Raw genomic sequence first — 17187 nt, forward strand, 5'->3', positions numbered from 1 at the left:
CTCGCCCGCCGCCCGCGCCGTCGCCATGGCAGCGCGCCGCCCCGCCCCCCGCGCTCCGCCCGCCCCCAGCCCGCGGCCCCGCTCGCCCCTCCCCCGCCCCGCGCGGCGGCGGGGAAGAGGGTGGGGCGGGGGCGGGAGGAGATGCAGGCGAGAGGAAATCGGCGGCGCGCCGCCCGCGGCCCATTGGCTGCCTCGTCTTGGGGCCAGAAGCCCCGCCTCCCTAGCGGGATCACGTGATCCCTTTCAAAGATGGCCGCCCTGTTGTTTTGATGAATAATACTTGGTGGGGCGAGGGGGTAAGAGTAGGGGTGGAGGGGTAGGAGGTTTTACTCTTCTAGCCCGAGCATCGCGAGTCCAGTCCACCCCTCCCCCCTGCCCGGGCTCTGGCGTGGAGGCGGGGCGTGGCCGGCCTGCTTTGGGAGGGGAGGAGCTTCCCTCGTCAGTGCTGGGCTCTGCCTGGGCGGCTCTGGGGTCGCCTTACCTCGGGGCACCCACTCTGCAGTTGAACTGTTCCCGCCAGGGGCAAAGGGTGGGTAGGAGAGCAAGATCTGCGGTGGGAAGATCCGCTGCCGCGCCACCACCCCGAAGACACAGCAGGCTTCGAGCGCGAGGCGAGCTGGAGACCGAGCTCGCTAGTCTGGGTAACCTGGGAAGCAGAGGGTAATAAGTGGCGCCTTAAGATAACCCTGTAGCAGCAGCAGTGGCAGTCAGAGGAGGCTGCTCGGGGATAAGCAGCTGTAGGAGTCTCTGGGGCGATTGGAGTGACTGACGCCAAGGCATTTCAGTGCCTCTCGTGTTCTTATTTTTTAACCTCTGACTATGCAATTCTGAAACCTCCCCCATTCGGGGGACCAGACAGCCCGAAAGACACCTTCCACTCTCCTCCCGCCCTGGTCTCAAAGAACAGAAGGATCTCTCCGTAACGCCTTTCACCATTAAGAGGAAAGCGATGGAGGAGCTGAGCGCTGATGAGGTGAGGAGGTTGGGGGACACATTGGGAGATGAGTTGGCCAACTCTCTGGCGTTTCGGATAGGGAGGAGATTGCGCCAGTGGTGCCTGGCCTTTGGGCAGGAATGGAGATGACATTTTCCAAGAATAAAATGAGTCCCTGAGAGGATCTCTGGTTGTATTCGCTTGTATTCCTTTGCCTTCTTTTTTCATCCTGAACTCCTTTTGCTTGTTTTCGAGTCTTTTAGGGTCTAAAGAAGGGGAGAGCATATTGAGCCTTTCATTCCTCTCTCAGGGTGTTCAAGCAGGAAAGGCTAGATTTACATCAAGTTGTGCGTGTGTCTGTGCGCGCTCGCGCTGGCCCTGGCCCTCGCGCGCGCGCGCGCGCGCGCCGTACTGCAGAGATTTAAAGAATAATTTTGGATGGAATCAATGCATGGGTGTATGTTTTTGAAAGATTTGAAATCCCGAGTTTTTATGGCCATTTCATCGTAGAAGTTAATTAAACATTACATTTGTGTTTGGGGGTGACCTACAGATTTCTTTGATGTTGAACGCAATACATTTCTTCTCAATAGCTTAGTCAATTACAGTTAAATTCTAGCATTTTAACAGACCGCTGACTTCTGGCTTACTTCTCTTTCATTCTGCTTTCTTCTAGTTTTTGTCCCTTTCAAACTTGTGTTTTGCTGTTGCAGACACCAAACAGGAAGCACATGACTTTGTGGACCCCCTCATTATTATTTCAGAAAGGAGTCTTTGCATCCCCTTCTTGATGTGTTCAAGATAAGTTAATAATAATCATTAAAAACAGTGGCATTTAGGCTACAAGGAATTTCCTGTGCCTCTGTTGACTTTTCCCTTCATTTTTACACATTGGGATCTTGCCTTTCAGGACCCTGCTGGCCTTACTCTCTTCAGCCTACCATTTCTTCCTCTGGTTCATGTACAATTTCCCTACAGTATCATGAAGGTAGTCATCCATTAGGTTGGTTGTGCTATAAAACTTCCATGCTTCAGTTTTAGCTACAGAGTAATTGATGTGTTTACCTGGGAACAAATTCTCCAGGGATGAGTCAGGCAAGTGGTGGGTTAGGGGTCACATAGGAAGGGTAGCAAATCATTTTTTTGGTTTTGATACCTGGTTGTGTTTGGAAAGTCAGGATCGCCCGTTTGGTGTTACTGACTTTGTTTTCTAAATACATCAAAAATGTAATCTTAAACTAGGAAATATCGTACGGTTTCTTTCATTCAGTGAGGACCTATCAGGAGATTCCCCTTAGAGGCACTTTGTTTTATGTGGTGCTTTTAAAAAGTTCTTTTATGTAGTACTTTTAAAAACTACACCTCCATTTTTCCTTTAATATTAATCCTAACAGTTCTTGTCTCTTCAGGCAAAGAGTTTTTTAGTAGTCCATTATGTGCAGAGATAACTTTTTTTTGTTTATGTTCTCTAAATTGTTTCTGGTTTAGAAATTTTTTCACACGAGTTTTCACCAAGAAATTATTTTCAAACCATTAAAGCATACAGACCAGTTAAAGATGCGTGTAATCTGAACTGCCTGTTTCCTTTACCCAGTCCATGAGGAAGGTCTTGACTCTTTTTTGGACCATATATGGAACATATGTAATCATTGTGGCGGAGACAGACATTTTTCAAGGTCAACAGAATAGTAAAATAAATGTGAAGAATTAATTTCACTAATATAAGATCAATATAAAATTATATTCCACAAATTAGTCTGAACACAAAGAGACAGTTCAATAACTGGTGATTTTACTCTCAGCAGAATCTACAACTCATCTTTTTAGGGAAAGTTTTCCTTAAGCTTTTTTTTTTTTTTTAAATCCATTTTCTTAATTCTGGGATAAGATGAGTAGTTCTCCACAGATATTTCCAAAACTTTTTTGGCTTTCGTACTGTTCCTCTTTTGGTGGAAATGTGGCACAGATGTGGTAGGTGGTTCCACTTTTGGTGGAAATGTGGCACAGATGTGGTAGGTGGTATTCATATGCGGTTAGAACAATAATCCATTTATATTATTAAAAATTCAGACATACCTTTCAAGGTGAAAACAGTCAAGACAGTGACTTTCAGTCTAAATTAGGAAATTAGATAAGGCAGAGCTTCAGATTTTAGCAAAATGGAAATGTACGAGAATAGAGCCTATGAAAAGAAGAGGCCCCTATAACCAGGCTTGTCGCTTTAGAAGATTTAACGTAATGGGTACTTTTTGGTCCCTCTCACCGATCACCTTGAATTCTTAAACTTTTCTTCTCTTGTGCTTTTTGAGAATTTCTTTCACTTCACTGTTGTTTACATAGCACATCACAGGGGTTCCTTTGCTCCGAGACTAAGTTTATTCTCTCCCGAAACCTGTGTTCCAAGGCATCATTATTTATGTAACATTCACAACCCTGCTCTTGTGTTATTTTTTATATGCCAAAATGATGTGTGGGCTGGGCAGGTATTTCAAACTGATTTTCCACTTCGGTGGTAAGGTGTTTGCATTAAAATGATCTTTTTTCTCTTCTCTCTTTTTTTCTTTTCTTTTTTCTTTTTTTCCCAAAGTCTTTGTGACCTAGTTCATCTTTAAGACAGCTGGCTGGGATTCAGGGTGTGGTCAAGGTTTTAGAAGAATGTTGTCTTCTTTCCTAAAGGCAGAATATGTGACCTTGGACTTCTTATTAGTGTTCTTTCAATGGAAAGAGGCCGATATTTCTTCACAGCACTCGAAGCCTGCTCTGTGCCAGGCACTTTACAGTGTTATCTCATTTGATAGGACAGGGCAGTCTAGGAAGTCCTTAAATTTTCCTTGTTTTATAGGTGAATCAGCTGAGATTTCGGTTAAGTAACTTATTCACAGTGACCTGGCTTAAAAGGGGCAGAATTGGAATTCACACCCAGGGTTTCTGACCTAAAAGCTCTTTTTAGTGCATTTTACTGCTTAACAACTGGCAATAAACTCACCACAGCTTCTGTATAAATATCCTACTAACACGCTTAATCTGCATAGTTATTTTGTAGAAGTGCTGTTTTTCATGAATGTATTCATGGTGTGATTATAGTCTTTGGTACTGACTCTCATCCATCCCTCCAAAATCATTCACTCAACAATCATTTTTATTTTTTTAATTTTTAAATTTTGTTTATTTTTAATTTTTATTTATTTATTTATTTTTGGTCTCTTGTCCTTTTTAGGGCTGCACCCGAGGCATATGGAGGTTCTCAGCTCAGGGGTCTAGTCGAAGCTGTAGCCACCCGCCTGCTCCAGAGCCACGGCAATGCCAGATCTGAGCCGTGTCTGTGACCTACACCACAGCTCAGGGCAACGTCAGATCCTTAACCCCCTGAGTGAGGCCAGGGATCGAACCCGAGACCTCATGGTTCCTAGTCGGATTTGTTTCCACTGTGCCACAACAGGAACTCCTTGTTTATTTTTTATTACTATTTTTTTTTTAGGTCTGTACCGCGGCATAGGCAAGTTCCCGGGCTAGGGGTCAAATCAGAGTTACAGCTGCTGGCCTGTGCCACAACCACAGCCACGCCAGATCCAAGCCACATCTGCAACCTGTACCTCAGCTCATGGCAGTGCTGGATCCTTAAGCTCCTGAGCAAGGCCAGGGATGGAACCCAAGTCCTCATGGATCCTAGTTGGGTTTGTTATCCCTGAGCCATGACAGGAACTCCCAACAAACATTTTTTAAAAAGATGCTGTGTGTGGAGTTTCTTGATAGCTCAGTGGGTTAAGGATCAGGCATTGTCATTACTGTGGCTTGGGTTGCTGCTGTGGCACAGGTTCCATGCCTGGCCTGGGAAAAAGCAAGATGCTGTGTATCCCCAGCAGTGTGTTAGGTTCGGAGAAACACCGTCTTTTTTCCTAAGGAAATTAATTAACTGGAGTTGGGGGAGGGTAGAGATGGAGGTGGCTGGGAGTCCAGCGCTTCCAGTACTGGGTGCTAAGAGCATTGTGGCCGTGTGCACAAGACAGCAAGAGAAACAAGAAGGGACCCTGGTGGGGTAGTGTCTTACTGAAGACTTTCCAGAAAAAGTGATGCTTATGCTAAGCAGTACTTGTCAGGTGAGGGGCTCTTGGGAACTAGGGAGCTCAGGAAACCTCGAGAAATAGCGAGGCTGGAGACAGGATTTGCCTGGGCGGGGGGCTACAGGTAGGCAGTCATCAGATCTCAGAGGGTTTTCAGAAATGCTTAGGAGCTTGAACTTCCTCACTAAAACTGAGAAGACTGAGGGATTAGGCATCAGAAAGATGACCGGCAGGGGTGTAGGAAGACGGTGGATTGGAAGAAGGTGGCTGCAGGCCAGCAGGTTAGGGGGATGCTGTTGCTGTCGAGGAGCCAGGCGGTGGTGACTGCACTAAGGCGCTGGCCGTGGGAGTGTAGGAGGGCAGACACCAGAAATATTGAGGATTTAAATCTAAGTTAACCCACTGCACATGATCAGTTTAATGTGAGGGAGGTGGAGGCAAGGGAGGAGGAGAGAAAAAGCTGCCTCCTTGATTCCTAGTTTGGGAGAAGGATGGATTGGAGGAGAGGAAGGGAATTCCAGAAAGGAGCTGATTTTGGAGAAAGCAGATGAGTTTGGGCCACTGAAAGATGTGCCAACATAGAGATGCCCCGGCCTTTTATTCTAACATCTTTTCTGACCTTGTCTTCCTTTGCATCAGGCCTCAAGACCCAAGCTCACCACCCTCATAGATTGTTGCTACTGCTCACTTGATTGATTGATTGATTGATTGCCCACAAGGAAGTTCCTGGGCCAGGGGTCAGACCTGCGCCACAGCAGTGATAATGCTGGATCCTTAACCTGCTAGGCCATCAGGGAACTTCCAGGCTACCACTCAATTTATTTTTCAGCTTTTTAGGGCTACACCATGGCACATGGAGGTTCCCGGGCTAGGGGTTGAATCGGACCTACAGCTGCTGGCCTGTGCCACAGCCTCAGCAGTGCCACATCAGAGCCATGTTTTCGACCTACACCACAGCTCAGGGCAACATCAAATCCTTAACCTTCTGAGCAGGGCCAGGGATTGAACCGGCAACCTCATGGTTCCTAGTCAGATTCGTTTCTGCTGCACCACAACGGGAACTCCCTGCCACTCAATTTATAATCAGAATCCTTCTTCCTCGAGCATGGTAGGAAAGTTGGACATTGCCTCCCAGGCCCCTTCTCCACTCCTTTTTGTTTATTTTAGCCGAGAGAGAGAAGGGTAATGATATTAGCTGGTATTTGTGAAGCTCTCAATATGTGCTAAGGAAGCACTTCAATTTGCTTAGCAAGGTTGGTATCAATATCCGACCTTTTCTTTACAGATAAGAAAATGGGGGCTAATAGAAAGTAGGTAGCTTGCCAAAAGGTGCACAAGTAGGAAGTGGTAGGACCTGGAATTGAATCCAGAGTTTAATTTCAGAGTTCTTAATTCCTTTACTATAGATTATTCCAGACTGAGCAAGGTGTAATGGTTACGGCGTTTCTGTTGTCCTTTTTGAGACGCGGACTAGGTGTTGCTGGGGGGGCTCATCAGATAGCCCTGTGCTCTTTCAGGGGAGGAGGATAGACTTCGGACAAGGGGCCCTTGGGTCTTCAGGCCTTTGCTCAGTGCAGAGTCTTTTCCCACAAAGTGCTTGTGGTGTGTCTAGGTAGATACAGCTTCCTATCGCAGCTCCTTCTGTGATAGTTACTGTTTATTTGCTGTCGCTGGAGCCTTGCTTGCATGAGCTCCATTCTCGTAGGAGAAAACATGATAAATACGTAAACCTGAGATATCATGTAGTGATAAGTACCACGAAGAAAAATACCAACATGGGCTATAAAGGGATAGAGAGCCATGAAGGTGCAAGGAGTATGTATAATTTTTTTCTTTTTTGGTCTTTATAGGGCTGCACCGGTGACATATGGAGGTTCCCAGGCTAGGGGTCTGATCAGAGCTGCAGCTGCTGGCCTACACCACAGCCACAGCAATGTGGGATCCGAGCTGAGTCTGCAGCCTACACCAGAGCTCATGGCAGTGCCAGATCATTAACCCACTGAGTGAGGCCAGGGATCGAACCCACGTTCTCACGGATACTAGTTAGGTTCTTAACCTGCTGAGCCACAATGGGAGCTCTTGGAAAGGAATTTAAAGGATGCCAGGAGCCATCTGGGGGGCAGAGTGTTCCCAGGAATAGGGAATCACAGGGACCAGGGGCAGATCCCAGAGCTTCTCTAGGAACAGCAAAGAGGCCAGATGGTTGGAGTCTGGTGAGCAGGGGCACAGTGGCAGGAGATGGAGTCATTCATTTACTCAGCAAGAATTCACTGAGTCCTCATAACTGGGTTTCAGTCAGTTCTGAGATGCCTGCCCTTTTTTCCTTCACTTTTTTCCCCGCCTTGGCTGAGCCTGTGCCATGTGGAAGTTCTGGGCTAGGGATTGAACTGGAGCCACAGCAGTGACAATGCCAGGTCCTTAGCCCACTGAGCCACCAGGTAACTCCTTTTTGCTTCACATTTTAACATCTTTGAAATTGAGATGCTTCTTGGTATAATCATAGTTGGCCAGATGACGGATGTGACACTATTGTCATTTCCTGTTTATGTGCAAACCTGTTTATACCTGTTCATATTGTCGTATCTTTGGTTGAGTTCTTTTTTCTTTCTTCTTTTCTTTCTCCTTTCTTCTTTCTTCTTTTTTTAGGGCCACACCAGTGGCATGTGCAGGTTCCCAGGCTAGGGTTAAATTGGAGCTACAGGTGCTGGCCTACACCACAGCCACAGCAACACAAGATCCAAGCTGCGTCTGTGACCTACACCACAGCCACAGCAACACAAGATCCAAGCTGCGTCTGTGACCTACACAACAGCTCACAGCAACTCTGGATCCTTAACCCACTGAGTGAGGCCAGGGATCGAGCCTTTGTCCTCGTGGTTGCTAGTTGGATTCATTTCTGCTGCGCCACGACAGGAACTCCCAGTTGAGTTTTGTGCATGTTAAATTTAGTTGTTTTGGGGTTTTTTTTTTTTTTGGCCCACTTTGAGCCAGGTATTGAACCCCAGCCACAGCAGTGACAGTGGTGAATTCTTAACTGTGAGGCCACAAAGGAACTCCTTGGTTGCCATTTCGTTTTATTATTATTTATTTATTTTGGTGGTGCCTGTGGCATGTGGAAATTCCCAGGCCAGGGACCAAACCTGTGACACAGCAGTGACCCAAGCTGCTGTAGTAACAACATCCTTAACCCAATCCTGGCTGTAGCACAAGAGAACTCCAGTTGCCATTTTAAATGCTTTCCAGAAACTATGCTTGGATCAGCAGTGAATCAAATGTTACTTTGTACGAAGAGGGGAATGGAAGCAGCAGTGGGGGCTCAAGTTGATATTCCTAAGAAAATGTTTGCTGAAGGAATGACCACAGTTTCATTTTTCATTGTAAAGCAACCAAGTGCATTGGGCAGCTGGAGAAAGGAAGACAGCCACGGTCTGTAAAGCTGTGTCACGTTTTGAAATTGAACTTTCAGTTAGAAGGATTGCCTTTTATACCCAGGCAATGCAATTGAAGGTCAGAGACACTCCACATCCTCAGGAAGAAATTTCAAAGCAATGAGAAGCTGGTAGAATTGATTCCTACTCTGTCCTGGTCTGTTGTTGTTAAGGAGTTTGGTTGGGGTTTAAATGAGCAGTCTTTCTTTTTCCCCTTGGTGTGCAAAAACTAATGGTGTAGCGTATACACCAAGTCAAATCCAAGTCAGTGGCGCCTTGTATCTGACAACATGTGATGCGCGCCCAGCACTGTTCTAGACCCTGAGGATATACTGATGAATAAGGCAGAAATACCTGCCTTCAGGGGGGCTTACATTCTGACTTATGTTTTAAAAGAGTCGTTGTGAGGGAGCTCCTTGATGGTGCAGCAGGTTAAGGACCCAGAGTTGTCAGTGCCGTGGCTCGGGTTGCTGCTCTGGCATGAGTTGGATCCCTGGACCGGGAAATTCTGCATGTTGCAGGTGAGGCCAAAAGGGAAAAATGAATGAATAAGTAGATAAATAAAAGGATCATTGTGGCTTCTGTAAAGAGGATAGATGAAGGGGGAGAGAGAAAGGTTAGGAGGCCAGTACAGGATCCCAGGACCCAGGTTAGTGGTAGAGAAGGTGAGACAAGGCCAGGCGTTTCGTCAGCAGAGCCAGTAAGAATTGGGTGGTGGGATGGACATAGGGTGTGAAAGATTGGAGTCACGAATGGCCATCTGAGTTGGGATGTCATCGAGCGGACTCTTGTAGCAGAGCGCCATGCAATACCAGTTAGATGTTTATTTCTCTCTAAAGAGAAGGCAGGTAGGAGGCTGGGGCTGCTGTGGCTGCTCTGTGCTCATCAGGGGCTCAGGCACCTTCTGTCCCATCGTGTATCAACTCTTCTAACACAAGGCTTCCATCTTTTGGTCCATGTATGTCTCTTATAGCCCGGGGGGGAGGGGGGACGGACGGAGTCATGCTCTCCTCTTTCTTTTTTCTTTAAAACAGAAGTTCCTGGGCCAGGGATTGAATCCAAGCTGCAGCTGCGACCTATGCTGGATCCTTAACCTGCTGAGCCACAGTGGGAACTCCCAGGCTCCTTTTTAATGGTACAGTTTGGAAATTGCACAGGTCACTTCTGCTCCTTTCACGTGGCCACAGCTCCTTGCTGGGAAGCTAAGAACTGCGGTTCTTACTGAGTAGCTGTTTGCTAAGCTGCAGGTTCTCTCATGTTTGAAGAGGAGAACAAGTCAAGGAAGGCCTTTCTTTCCTTTTTTTTTTTTTTTGTCTTTTTGCTATTTCTTGGGCCACTCCCGCGGCATATGGAAGTTTCCAGGCTAGGGGTCCAATCGGAGCTGTAGTCTCCAGCCTATGCCAGAGCCACAGCAACTCGGGATCCGAGCCACGTCTGCGACCTACACCACAGCTCACGGCAACACCGGATCGTTAACCCACTGAGCAAGGCCAGGGATCAGAACCCGCAACCTCATGGTTCCTAGTCGGATTTGTTAACCACTGTGCCACGACGGGAACTCCAAGGAAGGCCTTTCTGTCTGGAGTTCCCTAGTGGCCTAGCCATTAACATTTAGGCATTGTCACTACTGTGGCTTGGGTTCAGTCCCTGTTCTGGGAACTTCTGCACACAAATAAGGCCTTTCTGTCTGAACCCTTCTGAAATCTAAAACACACTCTGTGCCTTCCTAAGGAGTCCCCTTCAGAGTCCAGAATCTCTGGGTGACATACTATCCAGGAACCTTTAGATTAAAATCAAGTTAGGGGTTCCCTGGGTGGCTCAATGGGTTAAGATCTGATGTTGTCATTGCTGAGGCTCGGGTCACTGCTGTGGCACAGGTTCCATCCCTAGCTTGGGAACTTCCACATGCCACAGTAAAATAAAATAATCTGCTCCCTCCCGCCCCCCACCCCCCCAGCCAGGGGCAGTGGTGGAGGAAGATAGAATCATGCAAATGAAAACTCATTTGGCGAAGGGAACAACGGGGAGTACAGCTCCCTCCTGGTCTGTGGCCACTGCCCGCTCCCTGCAGGCCTCGGCCCTGGGGGCTCCCTGCCTTGGCAGTGGTGGGAGTTCGTGCCACTGTCTGTTTAGCAGCCTTTGGCTGCTTTCTTGGAGGACCTCCCCTTGTCCCTTGCCCTCTGTGGGAGTTTTTTAGTGTCTCTTTTCTTTTGGGGCCAGGTCATTGGAGAATAATCTGCTTCCTAGGGCCAAATGGTGTCTCCAGCTTGTTTCCTTGAGGAGCCTGAAGGCGTTGGCTTTTTCAGCGGCTCTTGGTTCCCAAATGACCAGACTCTGAGTATCCTTAGACTAGACTGTGCACGTGCCTCAGGCTGACCTGTCTTCCCTTTTATCTTCGCATGCAGGTCGGCAAGCTGTAGCTTGAGTCTGTCTCATTCTTGTGGAACTTCTTGCTGCAAGTGGCAAGAAGCCAGGAAGCACCCAAATTCTGAATTGTTCTACCAGTTACCCTAGAATTACAGGCAGTGTAGGCATGCAGGCTATTTTTCTAAGGTGTCACAGATTTTCTCAAACAGTTTACTGTGGCCCAACAAGAGTCACCGGCCCTCCATCCTGCAATATTTCTGCCCATGCTGACCCCTAAGTCATTGCCACATATTTGTATTCTATTTGGGTGGATCACTTCCAGGTTCCAAAATCTCTGTATAGTTAGGATATTGGTTTGGCTGCTGCAGCAAAGACACCCAAAATCATAATGGCTTAAGAAAGACAGACGCTTACTTTTCTTTTAAGTAAAAATCTGGGCAGGTGGTTGAGAGCTGGTTTAGTAATCCTGTGATTGCCGGGGAGCCAGATGCATGCTGTTGAGTGCTCTGTCATCCTCAGTGTGGGCTGTCGAGCTTGTGGTCCAGGATGGCTGCTGCAGTGCCTGCGCTCAGCATCTGCATTCCATTCCTCAGGGAGGGCATGTTCCTGTTGGTCAAGGGCCTGATCAAGGGCTGTCACGCACCATTGTTTACATCTCTTTGGTCGGCACTTGATCACATGGCCACAATCAAATGCAGGGGTAGCTGAAGGCATATTGGGAGGCAATTAGCTGTCTCCTCCACCGAGATACCAAGCATTTTAGCCTAGGCAGCTTGAAAAATGGCGTTGTTACATGCCGAGGTGGAGAAAATGGAGAGAGAAGGTGAGAGGGAGAAATGTGTATCTGTCTTGATCCCATTCTGATTATATTGCTTAGTATGAGCCCGCTTAGAGATGTTAAGTAGGTTGGGCATGAATTGGACTTCCAGGTCGGGAAGGAGCTTGGGGTTGAGGAGACCAATCCGGAAATTGTCAGTATATTTGAAAATCACAAGAACGGACAGGTGACTTAGGGAGTGATCCTAAAGAAGAGAGGAGTTTTCACTGTGACCAAGCGGTTAATGATCCATCTTATCTCTGTGGAGGCGTGGTTTGATCCCTGGCCCGGCACAGTGGGTTAAGGATCCGGTGTTGCTGCAGTTGTGGCATAGGTTGCAGCTGAGGCTCGGATTCCATCCCAGGCCTGGGAACCCCTATATGCTGTGTGTGCAGCCGAAAAAAAAGAGAATAGAGTTCAGAGGACTGAGCCTTGAGTCCCTCCAGCTTTCAGAGATGGGGAGATAGAGAGGGCCCAGAAAAGAGCTGACAGGGGACAGCCACTGAGGCGGAAGGAGAGGCAGGTGCGCATGATGCCCTTGCGTCCAGGAGAAGTGTTTCACCATGGAGGGGAGTGTTCAACTCTGTTGAATGTCAGTCATGTCAATTAAAGGAGACTTGAACTTGATGATGGGATTTGGCCATGTGGAGGTCATTACTGACCCCGGCAAGACCAGTTTCCTTGATGACTGGAATTGGTTCAGGACAGAATGGGAGGAGACGACACAGGCTCGGGACGGAGGCGTCGGCTCCAGGGATGGACTGTGGAGCCTCCCATAGACTGGAAGCCACGGGTTTAGGAAGCAGGAAGCAGAGTTCCCCTGTGGCTCAGCGGGTTAAGGATCTGGGTTTGTCACTGCTGAGGCTTAGGTCGCTGCTGTGGCTCGGGTTAGATCCCTGGTGGCTTGGGAACTTCCACATGCCTTGGGTGCAGCCAAAAAAAAAAAAAAGAAAAAGAAAAAGAAATGGGTAGAACAATATTTGGTGACTATATCCTTTTAAATTTCATCTTTTACCATTATGGTTACTAATTCCTTTATTCATTCAGTAAATATTTATTCACTGTGTTCCTTTCCTTCCCCAAGATAGGAAATAAAGGTGTGGAGGTAGGTTTGTGGATCGTTCCTAGTTGGGTGTTTTGGGCCTGAAGAGCTGCATCTATAAATTTTGAACCATATTACAGTTAATTTTTACTTTTAATTTGTTTTAACTTTATTTTATTTATTTATTTTTGGCCGTACCTATGGCATGCAGAAATTCTCAGGCCAGGGATCAGTCCCACACCAGAGCAGTGACAATGCTGGATCCTTAACCCACTGAGCCACCAGGGAACTCCTACAGTTAATTTTTAAACCATTTAAGAGAGAATGGCAGGAGTTCCCGTTGTGGCTCAGCGGGTTACAAACCCAACTAATACCCATGAGGATGCAGGTTCGATCCCTGGCCTTGCTCATTGGGTTAAGAATCCAGTGTTGCCATGAGCTGTGGTGTAGGTCACTTATGTTGCTCGGATCTGGCTTTGCTGTGGCTGTGGTATAGGCTGGCAGCTGCAGCTCTGATTTGACTCCTAACCTGGGAACTTCCATATGCTGTGGGTGTGGCCCTAAAAAGCCAAAAAAAAAAAAGGAGTGGCAAATAGGCATCTCATAAAATATTTCTTGTTTAGTCTCAACAAATATATGTGTAATGTTTACTCTCTGTTAGGCGTTGAGGGGTACACGTGGAAATAATGCCTCAAATATGAGTAAGGTCTGGTCTTTACCTTCCATGAGTTCGCATTGCAGTGGGGAGACAGGCGCATAGCCAGACAGAGTTCCGGGGCTAAAATAGATATTTAGGTTGATGGAGCTGTTAATTCTGACTGGGGAAATCTGGGAAGGGCTCTGGGAGGGTTTGAGTTCGTCCTTAAAGATGATCAGCATTTTTGACATTTAGAAAAATCTGTGGCGAGGATATATGTTTCAGTTATTTCTCACTCTGGGCAAACGCTCATACATTCAGTCTTTTGAAATTGACTGTAAAAATACTAGAACCATTGAAGAAAAATTAGAGGTGGTGAAAAAAATGTCTGATATTGGTGGGTATGTATCTGAAAAGTTTTGTGATGCAGTTGTCAGACAGCCAGCTGGGTAATCCCAAACACCCCTAAACCATGAAGAGTCAGCAGAAGCCGAAGGAGAAGGAGTTGAGAAAGAGGAAGAACAGGAGTTCCCGTCGTGGCGCAGTGGTTAATGAATCCGACTAGGAACCATGAGGTTGCAGGTTTGGTCCCTGCCCTTGCTCAGTGGGTTAAAGATCCGGTTCGGATCCCACGTTGCTGTGGCTCTGGCGAAGGCCGGTGGCTACAGCTCCGATTCAACCCCTGGCCTGGGAACCTCCATATGCCGCGGGATCGGCCCAAGAAATAGCAACAACAACAACAACAAAAAGACAAAAAAAAAAAAAAAAAAAAAGAAATAGGAAGAACAGAAAAGGTGTTTCATTACAATTATTACTCCTGGTGTTCCTGTTGTGACTCACTGGGTTAAAAACCTGACATGGTATCTGTGAGGATGCAGGTTTAATTCCTGGTGTTGCTGCAAGCTGCTGTGTGGTTCTCAGATGCACCTTGGATCCATTGTTCCTGTGGCTGTGGCATAGGCTGGCAGCTGCAGCTCAGATTCAGCTGCTAGTCTGGCAACTTCTGTATGCTGCAGGTGCAGCCCTATAAAGACAAAGAAAATTGGAGTCCCCTTTGTGGCTCAGTGGTTAACAAACCTGAGTAGGCTCCATGAGGATGTGGGTTCGGTCCCTGGCCTCCCTCAGTGGGTCAGGGATCCAGCCATTGCCGTGAGCTGTGGTGTAGGTCATAGTTGAGGCTCGGATCCCAAGTTGCTCTGGCTGTGGTGTAGGCTGGTAGCTGTAGTTCCCGATTTGACCCTTAGCCTGTGAACTTCCATGAACTTTTTTCCTAAAAAGGGAAAAAGGAAAATCACTTCTCCTATCCAGTTATTAACCCCTCTATCTTGGAATTGTTGGAATTGTATGTTGAATCTCCTACTGTAACTGGAAGCTCCTGACTCGTGTTTTGTTCACTGTTTTTTTATCCATCTCTTAGCACCTTGGCGCAGAAGTGACTCACAATAAATGTTTTTGGAGTCCAGATATTGAATACATGGTGTCTTTCCTGACTCCTAGTTCTTATGTTGCAATCGCTTCATTTGTGTATTTTTTGCTGTTGCTACATTACATGGCCTTAATTAGGTTAAGATAGGCATTTGGAAGGAACTCCAGTGTCAGGGTTGTAATTCAAAGTCAGACCCACCTGGGTTTTAGGTGGACCAGCCAGTTGGATGACTTGGGGCAAAGTACTTTCTGAGCCTGTTCCCTTCCTTGCCGATGGGTCTGCATACCTGTCTGCGTGTCAGTTGCAGTGATCTATAAAGTGCCAGTGCAGGGCTCTGGCGGGGTTTGTAGATTCCTGGTGGGACATCTTAGCTCTCCTTTCCAGAGTAAGGCTGAATTGTACATAATTAGAATTTTAGTTGGTGCTCCTATGACCTCTGATGAGCCCTTTGCATGTAATAATACCAAGAGCGTAAATGAAGGTCTCTTAATGGGTAAGGTAGCAAATGGGCTGAGGCTTGTGTGAAAGATTGCGTTGGGATCCTCTTCCCCCAACCCCTTATTTATTTATTTATTTATTTATTTATTTATTTGGCTGTGTCCACAGCATGCTGTAGTTCCCAGGCTAGGGATCGAACCTGAACTACTGCTGTAACCAGAGCCATGACAGTGACAATGCTGGATCCTTAACCCACTGAGCCACCAGAGAACTCTGTCTCCCAACCCCTTAAACTTCCAGACCTCTCTTCTCACCCAGGGGGCATCTTTTGTATGAAGCCACCCCATTATCACCTTTCAGCCTTCCTCCTCCCTTTTTCTAAGATCCAGAGTTATCGGGTGGCTTGAATGTATACTAAGAAGGTGAAGGAGGAAGGAGTGAGGGGGTTTGAATGGAAGTCAGGTGCACAGACCGGAGACCTGAGGGGTCGCAGGAGAAACACACTGTGTATCAGGACCAAAACCCAAAACCACAAGGTGACTCATGCTGCTCAAATCGGATGATTCGATTTGTCTTTGGAAAGGGCTGTCCCCTCCCACCGGGCTGGGGAAGGGGCATCTGAATGGGATGTGGCTGTGTGGACTGCTTGCCAGCTGCCATCTGTATCCTTAGCATCATTTGAAGATGGTCGTCAGGCCAAGCAAAGAGGTATCTTTGGGTTCTGGCACTGGGAATGTCCAGCTTGGACCTAATTAGCTTTCTAATTAATCATGATGAAATGTGTCCAGTGTACATAGTTTCTTTGTTCCCTGGCAGCCGTTTGGTATAGATGCTCTATGTATGTGTAACAGTGTCATGGCAACAGTTAAATTTTCTGCCTGGATGAGGCAGCGCTTTGCTCTTATAGGTCTTTTTGGGAGCTGATCACCTAGGATTTCTAAACAAATCCTCATTGAGCACCTGTCACTGGCCGGGCACTCTTCTAGGATTGTGTCGGGTCAGGGTCTTTGGTCAGACATCTCTCTATACTTGTCACCAGAGCTGGCTCCATGACATGTGACCTGCAGTCAGAAGTGCCCCACACTTGGTTGAAAGCTCTGCTGTTGCTGTCTGTTTTTTTTTGTTTGTTTGTTTGTTTGTTTGTTTTGCCTTTTAGGGCCTCACCCACAGCATATGGAGGTTCCCAGGCTAGGGGTCGGATTGGAGCTGTAGCCGCCGGCCTCCGCCAGAGCCACAGCAACACGGGGCCTGAGCCGCGTCTGCAACCTACACCACAGCTCACGGCAACGCTGGATCCTTAACCCACTGATGGAGGCCTGGGATCAAACCCGCGTCCTCGTGAATGCTAGTTGTTAACCACTGAGCCACGATGGGAACGCCCTTGAAATTTTTTATTTTATTTTATTTTATTTTATTTTATTTTATTTTATTTTATTTTATTTTATTTTATTTTATTTTATTTTATTTTTGTCTTTTTGCCATTTCTTGGGCCGCTCCCACAGCATATGGAGGTTCCCAGGCTAGGGGTCTAATTGGAGCCGTAGCTGCCAGCCTATGCCAGAGCCACAGCAACACAGGATCCGAGCCGCGTCTGCGACCTATGCCACAGCTCATGGCAACACCAGATCGTCAACCCACTGAGCAAGGGCAGGAATTGAACCCGCAACCTCATGGTTCCTAGTTGGATTTGTTAACCACTGCACCACAACGGGAACTCAAGCCCTTGAAATTTTTAATGCATTTGAGCAAGAGGCCCTGCAAAATATTTCCATTTGGTACCAGGCCCCCACAACTTCTGCAGCTGGTCCCGCTTTGTCACTGACTCTCTCTCTATGGGTGGGTATATGTCTGAGGAGAGTTTGGCTGGATCCCAAGTTTATAGAAAACCACATGAAAGCTCGCTAAAGAGAGATGTTAGTGCCATGACATTAATAGAATTTCTTGAAATTTTTAACAAGTTTCTGCTTCTACGCAGTATTGAGTATTTGGATAACTCATTTAACTTCATCAAATAGATTAACTTTTTTTAAAAACCAA

General features: G+C 47.0%; 1 protein-coding gene and 1 long non-coding RNA gene across 7 annotated transcripts in view; one reads left to right on the forward strand and one right to left on the reverse strand.

Annotated features, from left to right (window-relative positions):
* The first annotated feature begins 238 nt into the window (after positions 1 to 238).
* UBE4B (ubiquitination factor E4B) overlaps positions 239 to 17187 on the forward strand; it is a 115320-nt gene continuing 98371 nt past the window's right edge. For all 6 annotated transcript variants that reach the window (XR_014807046.1, XM_021095311.2, XM_084962765.1 and 3 more), the window contains exon 1: positions 239 to 973. Coding sequence is in view for 3 of the 6 variants with exons in the window: in XM_021095310.2 (XP_020950969.1) it covers positions 950 to 973 (24 nt within the window). In the remaining 3 variants the exon portion in view is untranslated. The remainder of the gene's footprint in view (positions 974 to 17187) is intronic.
* LOC146402553 (uncharacterized) lies at positions 5844 to 12572 on the reverse strand. Its single transcript, XR_014807047.1, has 2 exons — positions 7751 to 12572; positions 5844 to 7704 (listed from the first exon to the last, which is right to left on the reverse strand). It is a non-coding gene; the product is annotated as an uncharacterized LOC146402553 (long non-coding RNA).

The sequence above is a fragment of the Sus scrofa genome, chromosome 6 (genome assembly GCF_054392235.1).
Source record: "Sus scrofa isolate SSC_HxYL_T2T_F1_AM1 chromosome 6, Sscrofa_HxYL_maternal_Yorkshire_Landrace_v2.0, whole genome shotgun sequence".
Lineage (NCBI taxonomy): Eukaryota > Metazoa > Chordata > Mammalia > Artiodactyla > Suidae > Sus > Sus scrofa.